This window comes from Crocuta crocuta, unplaced genomic scaffold (assembly GCF_008692635.1).
Source record: "Crocuta crocuta isolate KB4526 unplaced genomic scaffold, BGI_CrCroc_1.0 scaffold115, whole genome shotgun sequence".
NCBI classification, from domain to species: Eukaryota; Metazoa; Chordata; class Mammalia; order Carnivora; family Hyaenidae; genus Crocuta; species Crocuta crocuta.
In genome coordinates, this window is record NW_027530575.1 from 8,674,980 (window position 1) to 8,686,587 (window position 11,608).

At 41.7% G+C, this 11,608-nt stretch overlaps 1 protein-coding gene across 1 annotated transcript; it reads right to left on the reverse strand.

The window, feature by feature from the left end:
* Positions 1-7,991: 7,991 nt before the first annotated feature.
* LOC144234706 (olfactory receptor 7G3-like) lies at positions 7,992-8,936 on the reverse strand. Its single transcript, XM_077768042.1, has one exon. It carries the CDS (start codon positions 8,928-8,930, stop codon positions 7,992-7,994), a length of 939 nt encoding a protein of 312 aa, XP_077624168.1. The 5' UTR covers positions 8,931-8,936.
* Between the last annotated feature and the right edge of the window lie 2,672 nt (positions 8,937-11,608).

Sequence of the window (11,608 nt, forward strand, 5' to 3'; positions counted from 1 at the left end):
GCCCACCGCCCCCCATGCTCTGTCTCTGTCTCTCAAAAATAAACATTAAAACAAATTTTAGGGGCGCCTGGGAGGCTCAGTTGGTTTAGAGTCCAACTTTGGCTCAGGTCATGATCTCACTGCTTGTAGGTTCGAGCCCCACATAAGGCTCTGTGCTGACAGCTGAGAGCCTGAAGCCTGTTTCCGATTCTCTGTCTCCCCCTCTCTCTGCCCCTCCCATGCTCATGATCTGTCTCTCTCTGTTTCTCAATAATAAATAAATTATAGCAACCCCATCTTTCCACCTGACCACTGTAAATCTTGGCAACAGCTTCAACCCTTTGATTTGTCTCTTCTGTCCACCAGTGAATGTTCCATTCTACCTTGACTGTCACCCCAGAGCCTGATCACTTTGCCAAAAAAAAAAAACAAAAACGTTTTCCTTGTTCCAGAGTCAAGAGAGGTAGTGGCGGGACTTGGAAAAGTCCAGGTTAGCGTTTTGTGTTCCTCTTTTATAATACCTGAGCCAGAAAGTTAGGGTTAGGGGACCCAGCTGCCAAGTGAGGGCATTTATCTTGGCAAGGTGAGCTCAGGAGGAGTGCAAAGCAGTCCATGGCTGCCTCTTAACGTGAGTTCTAATCCCAATTCCACCGAGGCAGGCAACTTCGGTATGTTGCCTATAGTCTGTCCCTTCCGTGTAAATGAGCTGTCTTCTAAATTGTGGGACTCAAATGGGAAAAGTAAGTAATTCTGATTACTTGTAGATACCTCTACTTGTTGTAGAGGGTCAAGAAGGGCACTGAACACACACACACACACACACACACACACACACACACACACAAAAGGCACAGAACAAGCCCACTTGCGGAGAGGCAAGCAAAGATGGAAAGATATGGGGCAGAGGATGCTTAAGGTCAAGACTGGGGGAACTCCAGAGAATTTCCAGAGAGGGTAGAGTCACATCTTAAAGATCTGGAGCCAGCACAGAGGAGGAAAAAAGGAAAAAGATTCAGTTAGGATTTAGGCAGGACCTGGGAGCATAAAACCAGAAACTGGGTATTTAAAATCAGTAAACAATGCTGGGTCAGGATCAGCTTGTCTAATCAGTGCTGAATCTCAGTAAACTCACAAGAATTAATTGATGGAATGAATGAAGGGGGAAAGTATCATTCACCTAACTCTTCAAAATTAAGAGTAGGATGATTCTGCAATATTCCTCAAACAGTGGGAAGTACTATTAAGGAAAATAGCACCCTGAAAGTTGGAAAAAACTTCACGTACATTGTGTTTCTATATAAAGACAGGATTAGGATTACTGTAGGGAGATAGAATATTATGTTAATCTGGAGCACAATGGTGGTTCAGTTGGTTGAGTGACCGACTCTTGATTTTGGCTCACGTCATGATCTCTCAATTCCTGAGTTCAAGCCCCATGTTAGGCTCTGTGCTGACAGCATGGAGCCTGCTTGGGAGTCTCTCTCTTTAAATAAGTAATCTTAAAAAATATATTATGTTAGCCTTAAAAATTAAACTGTCAGTTATTTTAGCAGCAAAAAAGGGAGTGGGGATTTATTTGGGAATAGCAGAGAATTGCAATCCTGGACAGATAAGCTAAGGAGTCCACAGAACAAAGGAGAAAATGCTCTTAGATAAAGGAAAACAGGAAGTTGGGAAGGCTGTCATAAACAAAACATCCATGAGCATAAACTGGTATTTTAAAGTATAATGGCTTTTCATTGGCTGAGTGGTAACAGTCTCTCATTGGCCGGGCTGTTGACAAAAGAGAAAACCTTTTAACTTCTTGCAGGGATAGTAAAGTGGTATCAACTTGCAAGGTGCCTCTCTTCTTGTCTCGTCTGCAACTGACAACGAGGGATGGGGCTGAGAGTACCCCTTTGACTCCCCACCTTCCAGATTCCATTCTAAATGAAGCTTCCTTTTATTGATTTTCACAATTGAAGAGTTAATCCTGGTAACACCCCCCCACACACACACACACACACAGCCTGGGTAAATGGCTTTTAGTCAGTTATTCACACTGCCTAGCAAAGCCAGAAAGACGTCGTTAAAGTGGACTTTTATTTATTTTAAAAATCATTTGTTGAGGGGCGCCTGGGTGGCTCAGTCGGCTAAGCGTCTGACTTCGGCTTAGGTCATGATCTCACTGTTTGTGGGTTCAAGCCCCATGTCGGGCTCTGTGCTGACAGCTAGCTCAGAGCCTGGAGCCTGTTTCTGACCCTCTCCTGCTCACCTGTCTCTCTCTGTCTCTCATAAATAAATAAAACACTTTTAAAAATGTTAAAAAAATAAATAAAAATCATTTGTTGAAGTATAACAAACATTCAGAAAGTCTGGGACTAAATTTTATTTATTTATTTATTTATTTGTTTGTTTAGATTGGGCACATGTGAGCAGGGGAGGAGGAGAGGGAGAGAGAGAATCTTAAGCAGGTCCCACACTCAGCACAGAGCCACGACCCTGGGATCATGACCTGAGCTGAAATCAAGAATCAGACACTTAACAGCCAGAGCCACCCAGGCGCCCCTGTGAACAAATTTTAAAACTGAACACACCTATGCACAAATCATAAAAAACGTCCACAAAGGGTACATGCCTATGCAATTGCTACCCAGGTTTTTTAAAAAGAAAATTACCAGAAACCCAGAAGCCTCTCTCATTGTTCTTGTCACTACAACCCCTTATCCTCCAAGAAAAAACCCTGTTATGAATTCTTGTAATATGTGATAGGGTTCAGAATACAACTGCCCTAAAATACGGCACCTTAGCACATTGGATATGTTAAGATGAAGGGATTTGAGAAACAGCATGTTCAGGAAGGACTCTCTGACCTTCCACTGAATCAGATCATAAGATGCTCAAGTGATATACCCAGAGTCCAAATGAATAGGATCACTCGATTTCCCTCAGTTTACGACCCTTAAACTCATATTCATTTGTCCTATCACATTTTCCCACTACTCTTCCTGAAACCTAGCATAAAAATGCCTAGGTTAACTTCTTTGTGTTTTCATTTCCTTATGAAGGCTCTGGTGTCAAAAAAATCCAATACGATTGCATATTTTCTCTTGTTACTCTGCCTTTTGTTACAGAGCTCCATCCAAGAACCTATAAAGGTACAAGGGAAGATTTTTTTTCGCCCTCTCCTACACATTGTAGAAGAGTTTTGCCTGTTTTTTGAACTTTATGTAAGTAGAGTTAAACTCCTTTGGGTTTGAGCTGAGTAAAAACCTGACCAATGGAGAGGACAGCGCCACCTGGTGTATGATGCTAATGACTGCAGTGGGTCAAGGACCAAATTTTCAGTAAAGGTGGGTTCATTCTCATACTATATACAAAAATCAAAATCATTGTAGAATGATTGCAGAAATAAATGAGGTAAGACAAAAAATATAAAGAAAATTATGACTTCCTTGCTTGGAATAGGCAGATATTTCTCTTTTTTAAAAGTTTATTTATTTTGACAGAGAGAGTGTGTGTGGAAGGGGCAGAGAGAGGGAGACAGGGAATCCCAAGCAGGCTTCACAGTGTCAGCACAGAGCCCGATATGGGGCTCATACTCACAGACCGTGATATCATGACCTGGGCCGATGTTGGATGCTTAACCAAGCCACTCAGGCACCCCAATAGATATTTCTTAAATAGGAGGCAAAAGGAAGAAAGATTTGATGATAAACTGGAACACAGTAAAATTAAGAACTGATTTTAAAAATTAAGACATCATCAATAGTTAAAAAGCAACCTATGAAGTGAAAGAAAAGCATATATCTACAAGAGAATTCATATTCAGGCTATATAAAGAACTTGTAAAATTAACAACAGAAAGGCAACTAAGTTTAAAAACAGGCCAAAAAAAATCTGGACACCTCACAAAACAGGATGCCCAAATGGCCACTAAACATAGGAAAAGATTCGTAGCTTTGTTAGGGAAATGCTCATTAGATGACCACAATGAGATACCACTACTCACTCCACAGAATGGCTATAAGAAGACTGAAAATATTAAGCATTAGTAATGATGGAAAAGAAGCAGAGCTCATCTTGGTGAAGGGAGGGCACTTTGGCATAGTCACATTGTAAAACTGGTGGAATCTACTACTATGCACATAAGCATATCCTATAACCCAGAAGTTCCACTTCTCAGCAAAAGACAAGTGCAAATATATTCACAGCAGTATTGTTATTAGTAGCCAAAAATTGGAAACTATACAAGCGCCAATGAACAGTAGAATGAATAAACAAACTGCAACCATATTCACAAACCAAGAACAAACGAACTGTCACTATCTGTAACATTCTAGATGAACATCACAAACATAATGAGTTAAGTCAGAAAGCCAGACACGTGATGCCTGGGTGGCTCAGTCTTTTGAGTGTCCATCTGACTCTTGATTTCAGCTCAGGTCATAATCTCGTGGTTTTGGGATCAGGCCCCTTGTCAGAATCTGCCAACAGCGTGGAGCCTGCTTGGGATTCTCTCTCTCTCTTCCACTCTCTCTGCCCTTCCCTTGCTTTCACTCTTTCTCTCAAAATAAATTAATAAACTTTTTTTAAAAAAGAAAGAAATACAGACACAAATGAGGGCATAATGTAAGCCACTGATACACAACGTTCAAAACAGGCAAAGTCATCTGTACTGTTAGACATCAGATGGTCATTACCCAAGGGGGCAGGGAGACATTGATTGCCCAGGACACAGAAGGCTTCCTGGATGCTGGTAGAGTTCTATTTCTTGATCTGAATGGGTACTGATAACATGAGTGTGACTAATTTGTGAAAACTCATCCAGTTATATGTACATTGTAGTTCACTGAATGTATATTATTGTTCACTAAAAAATTATAACCTAACTCAACCTCAGTCCCTAGACTTTATGGTTTCTTTATCTCAGAAAGTGGCAACTCTTCACAAACAATTCAAGTCAAAAAACTTTTGAGTCCTTCTTGACTCCTTTCTTTCTCTCACACCCCATACCTCAGCAAATATCAAGGGTCTAATTAAAGTATAAATCCAGAATCAGCCCAGTTCTCATCATCTACGTTAGTATCCTCTTGGTCCACACCTCCTTCAACTCCACTGAACTGTTGTAATGTCTCCTGTCTGGTCTCCCTGCTTCTGCTCTTATCCACATTGAACCCAACCACCAGAGCAATCCTTTGGAAGCCTAAATTGGAACATGTTAATCCTCTGCTCAAATCTCTCTGATGGCTTCTTACTGATGTTGGATATTTTGCATTTGCTACTCTAACCCAAACTCTATCCTGGCCTGTTGCCCAGGAAGGCTGATCTGTTTAGACTGCATCAAGAGATTTCTTTGCCCTCTGGCTTCCCATTGGGTTGGGCCAATGGGAAGCACTAGCAAGTTATCAGAGGAAAGAAGAGTGAGGTTTGGGTATTTATGCCCCCATTTCCCTCCCAGTAGGTCACCAAGGGATGACTGCGCCCCTCAGATCTCTACTCCTGTAGTGCACTCTTGATACACTACTCCTTGTGACTTTGCTAAACACCCATACCTTTGTAAATATTGCCTTCTTAAGCTCTATTCAAGTTATTCTAAATCCAGTGTGTCATCTGAATGAATAAAGGGTCCCAAAATGACCTCAAGAAAGAGGCTTTCATATAGGACTCTGAGGTTGAATTGGTTACATATTTGAGGAGCTCATTGATGACCTCTTTGTGAGGGGGAATGGGGCATGGGTAACACATGGCAGATAATGATATCATGATTACCCAAATTATCATTCATGGTAGCATTAGATGAAGCACAGTTGAAAGTACTGAGAAATGTAGTGGTATGGCACCCACTTCATTTGTTGTGACAACACTGATTATGAAATTTGTGGAGTCTCCTACTTTGTAAGACATCCCTAGAGAGAGACACAGGTGAAGGGAGAAGTAAAAAGCTGCAAATATACAGTTGAGACCATGCATAGAAAGTTAGAAATCTTGGGGGAAAAAAATGGGAATTTGGAGGGTGTGTCTGGCTTTGTTGTAGGTAAACAGTGGGGTCACCAGTGAGTCTTATCCCAGTCACAGTGGGGAGGGGAGGGTGTTTGCAGTAAGTATTTTCTGGAACTCAAAAGGGTAGGAGGTGGGGGGTTAACTGTCCTGGTTTTGTGGTAGCACAAGTAAAGTTGAATGTAGTCATTCTCTTTTACACATTGATATTTGAACCACAGATATAAACACCTAGTTTATTCTAAGACACCTTACCTGTCTTCAATTAATTAATTTTTTTTTCAGCAGCGGTTCTCATTGAAGAAGGATTGGATGTCAAAACTCAGTGTGGGTTGGGTGCTATTGGCATCTAGTGGTGGAACCAAACTAAACATCCGCCAATGGGCAGGACACTCCCACAACAGAGGTACATTGGGCTCCAAATGTTAGTGCGTGGGCAAAGAGCAAGGGTTTTGGGTACAAAACTCGCTACCTGTCTCTGCTTTGAGAACCAGGGCTTTACACGCTGGGCCACCATGTCTGAAAGCCTAAACTTCTTCTGAGATGCAGAAATCAAATAGGCTCCGAGAATTTTGAAGTGCATCTTGATTTTCCCTTGTGGTTACTGATCATTATTCATTTGTTGGTTAACTTGCATTTGAAATAGCAGCTCAGACCTGTAGGATTTTTATATGGAGTTTGTCAAATTTTAGTTATAAAAATTCAGAAGCAAGGGCCTCAGATTTTAGTTGAGATCCAAAAAGGGCAGGAAGCAAACTTTTTCTGTAATGGGCCATCCAGTAAATATTTAAGGCTTTGTGGGTCTAAAGAAAATCTCACTTCCCCCTGTGCATCTCCTTTAACCTCACACAACACTCAAAACTACTTCTGATATTTCTGGCCTCCACTCGCGTGCGTGCGCANTCTTTCCCCCAGACTAAATGATTCTCACATTTTCTGGCTACCAGCTTGGTGTCCTGCAATTCAAGTTAGTTCTGACACTATCTACCTGGAGATAGTATCAGATCCCACAGGTTAAGGGCTTAGTCTCACAATCTGCCCCATCCCACTTCACACCAATTGCAATCCAGATTGTCACCTATGCTTCTGGATGACCGGCTATAAATCAGAGGTTCCCTTGGTCTCCTCCACTTTTCAATGAATTTGCTAGAGCAGTTCACAGAATTCAGGAAAACAGGTTACTTAGTAGATTACTGCTTTTTTACAAAGGATATTAAAGGATAGGAATGAACAGCTAGATGAAGAGATATGTAGGGCAGCATCTGAAGTGTGTCCCGAACACAGAAGTTCGTGTCCCTGTGGAGTTTGGGGTGTTTTACCCTCTTGGAACATGGATGTGTTCTTATTCACCAACCAAGACGTGGAACCCTGTCTTTTTTTTTTTTTTATGGTGGTTTCATTACATAGGTTTGCTTGATTAAATCATTGGTCATCGGTGATTGGTTCAACCACCAACACCTGGAGGTTGGGGGTTGGGGCTGAAATTTCCTTCTAATCACTGCTTGGTCTTACTGGCAACCAGCCCTGAAGCTATGAAGGAGCCCTCATTAGCATAAAGGATGCTCATCACTCAGGAGAGTCCAGTGAGCTCTGTGCCAGGAACCAGAGGGAAAGATCGAGTATTTTTTCATAGAGACAAAAGCTAGCCTTCCATTTATACAAATATTCCCACACCACTTTCAGCACACAGAAAACACCCCAGAAAATAAGTACTTCTGCTTAAAAAGATTGTTCCCTCCATAGAGCTAGCTTGGTACAGAAATTTAGCTTCAAACCTAAAATAGCATTGATTTAATAATGAGGTATGTAATATTAATTACATTTTATAAGTGAATTGAAGTCAAAGTTAGTTAATAAACAAGTGCTAAAACAGGACAGTAGCACTTAATACAAAGCTATTTGACTTGACTTGAAATTCACAATTAACTACTTTGCTAGAAATGAATTAGGGAGGAGTCAGGATTTCTAGCATACTTAGGATTTCATTCTCTTTCACTCATTCTAGAAGCCCACATGCAAGTCAGATGACAGAATCATGAAAACGAAGAAGTTCCAGAGATGAGCTTCCTCAAGGCTCCCTTGATGTCCCTGTTCCTCAGGCTGTAGATAAAGGGGTTCATCATGGGAGTGACCACCGTGTACATCACTGAGACCACCGCCCGCCTCCTGGAAGAGAAGGAAGATGCAGAACTGAGGTAGACTCCAACACAAGTCCCATAGAATAAGCAAATAACAGACAGGTGAGACCCACAGGTGGAAAAAGCTCTGAACTTTCCACCGGTTGATGGGATTCTCAGGACGGAGGAGACAATTCGAGTGTAAGAGAAAATTATCCCTGAGAGGGGACCAACCCCCAACAGGCCAGTCACTAAATACACCAGGACGTCATTGATAAGAGTATCAGAACAGGCAAGTTTGAGGATCTGAGCAAGCTCACAGAAGAAGTGGGGGATTTTCAAGTCTGTGCAGAAGGACAGATGAACCACCATCAGACCGTGAAGTAGGGCATTCATAATGCTAATGAGCAAGGAGAGAAGAATCAGCAGGCTACAGAGGCGAGGGTTCATGATGACTGTGTAATACAGAGGGCGGCAGATGGCCACATAGCGGTCATAAGCCATCACAGTTAGTAGTAAATTGTCCATACATACAAAAATCATGAAGAAATATACTTGAGTGAGGCAGCCTGCATAGGTGATAGATTTGCTCTGTGTCTGGATGTTCACTAGCATCTTGGGGACTGTAGTGGAGGTGAAGGAAATGTCGACAAAGGACAGGTTGGCGAGGAAGAAGTACATGGGGGTGTGGAGGTGGGAGTCCAAGCTGACGGCCAGGATGATGAGCAGGTTCCCAAGGATGGTGACCAGGTACATGGACAGGAACAACCCAAACAGGAGGGGCTGCAGTTCTAGATCTTCTGAGAGACCCAGGAGGAGGAATTCTGATACTTCTGTCTGGTTTTCTGATTTCATGTTGTTGAGGTGTCTGCTGAGTTAGAGACAGGAGTTAGTTACAATGAAGTAGACACACAGACATCACTTGCTTGACAGACATGTTTTATATATGCTTTAAATTCTAGTAATATTTAAAGGATTCTTCCCATCAGGTTCCTCTATTGCTTTCTTCCTTCACCGAGCAAATATAGAGTGACTTCTATGTATCACCCATTTTTCTAATGCTAGAATTAAAAATGAAGGGGCACCTGGGTGGCTGATTTGGTTAAGCTTCTGACTCTTGATCTCAGCCCAGGTCTTGATCTCAGGGTTGTGAGTTCAAGCCCACATTAAAAAATAAATTAGGGGGCGCCTGGGTGGCTCAGTCTAAGTGTCCGACTTTGCTCAGGTCATGATCTCACGATTTGTGAGTTCGAGCCCCATGTTGGGCTCTGTGCTGGCAGCTTGGAGCCTGGAGCCTCCTTCAGATTCTTTGTCTCTCTCTCTCTCAATAATAAACAAAAATGTTAAAAAATTAAAAAAAAAATTAGTAAGAGACACCTGGGTGGCTCAGTCAGTTAAGCGTCAGCTCTTGTTTCAGCTCAGGTCATGATCTTACAGTTGGTGGGTTCCAGCCCTCCAGCAGGCTCTGCACAGTGTGCAGTCTGCTTGGGATTCTCCTTCTCTTCCTCTTTTTCTCTGCTCCTCCCCCATGTGATCTCTCTTACTTTCTCTCTCTCAAAATACATTTAAATAAAAAATTTTAAAAGTAAAATTAAAAATGAAAACAAATTCTGTTTTGTTTTTTGAGGGAACTCTCATGCCTACATGCCATTTTAAAATCTAGCATTAGGGTCACTTGGGTGGCTCAGTCCGTTAAGTGTCTGATTTCGGCTCAAGTCATGATCTCATGTTCATGAGTTCAGGCCCCGCGTCAGGCTCTATGCCTCTCTCTCTCTCAAAAAGAAAAAAAAGTGAATAATTCTAGGAGCTGGTATGCAAATACCTTATTGATAAAAATGTATCATTTTCTGCTTTAATCAAAACCAAACCATCTCAGGATGTGAGCTTGGAAGGATACATATTCCTAACGGAAGTGGAGGGAAGATGGGATGCATGGAGTCTTCAGAGAACAAAGGAAGTGAGTGAGCATTTTTTCCTCTGCCCTCACGCTGGCCTAAGTAGGGGAGAGAACTGTTGAATCTGCCAATGCTAACATCCAGGTCACTTGACAGAATTGCAATCCACAGGATGATTAATGGAGCAAGGTTAGGAGGTCGTTAGTTTATTCATGGAAGAGAGAAGTTGAGCAAAGTTCAAGGGACATTTATGTCCTTCAAATGAATAGGATGCTCCATGCATTAAACAAGACAGAAGGGGCACCTGGGTGGCTCAGTTGAGCATCCGACTTCAACTCAGGTCATGATCTCATGGTTTGTGAGTTTGAGCCCCATGTGGGGCTCTCTGCTGTCAGCACTGAGCCAGCTTCAGATCCTCTGTCCCTCCTTTCTCTGCCCCTCCCTCACTCACACTCTCTCTCTCTCTCTAAAATAAATGCACTTTAAAAAGAAAAGATCTGGGGCGCCTGGGTGGCTTAGTCGGTTAATCATCCGACTTTCGGTTGGGTCATGATCTCGCGGTTCGTGGGTTCGAGCCCCGCGTCGGGCTCTGTGCTGACTGCCAGCTCAGAGCCTGGAGCCTGTTTCAGTCTGTGACTCCCTCTCTCTCTGACCCTCCCCTGCTCACACACTCTCTCTCCTAGAAATAAAAAAAATTTAAAAAAATAAAAAGAAAAGATCTGTGCTACAGACATACTCTAGAAATATTGGCTGTACTTATTGCTGTTGCTATCATTTTTATTAATAACAGTATAGTTGTACTAGTCTTTATACTTGATCTTAGCCCAAAGGCCAAGGAACAGTGTAGTAGTCTTTATGGAAGAGGAAATATTCAGCTTGGTTTAGGATGTCCCTCTTCCCCTCGATTTCCTGATGCACAGGCTGTTACCTTTTTTCAATAGTCACTATTGCAGAAACATGAATGGAGGTTATACATTTGGAAAAAATTTAAATGCATGAAAGAATCTTTATCATTCTTTGTTAAAATGTTGAGGGGTTTCACACAAAAAAATATTAAAAATAGAATTGCCATAGGTTTCAACAATTCCTCATCTGAGTCTATACTCAAAAAAATTGAAGTTGGGGTCTCGAAGAGATGTTTGCACACCAATGGTTACAGAATAATTATTCACAATAGTCAAAAGGTGGAAACAACCCAAGTGTCCACTGACAGATGAATGGATAAACATAATATGGCCCATCCATACAATGGAATATTAACTATTATTCAGGCTTGGAAAGGAAAGAAATTCTAATACCTGCTACAACATGGATGAAACTTTAGGCCATTATGTTAAGTGAAATAAGCCAGTCTCAAAAATAGAAACACTGTATGATTCTACTTCTGTGAGGTCCCAGAAGGGTCACATTTATAGAGACAGAAAATAGAATGATGGGTGATAGGGTTGGGGGACAGGGATAGACAGTTAGTGTTGAAGGGGGACAGAGTTTCAGTTTTACAAATTAAAAAAATTTTCTGGAAATGGATGGTGGGGATGGCTGTGTGACAGTGTGGATGTACTTAGTACTACCGAACTGGACACAGAAAAATTGTTAAAATGGTACATACATTTTATGTTAAATACATTTCATTATGAT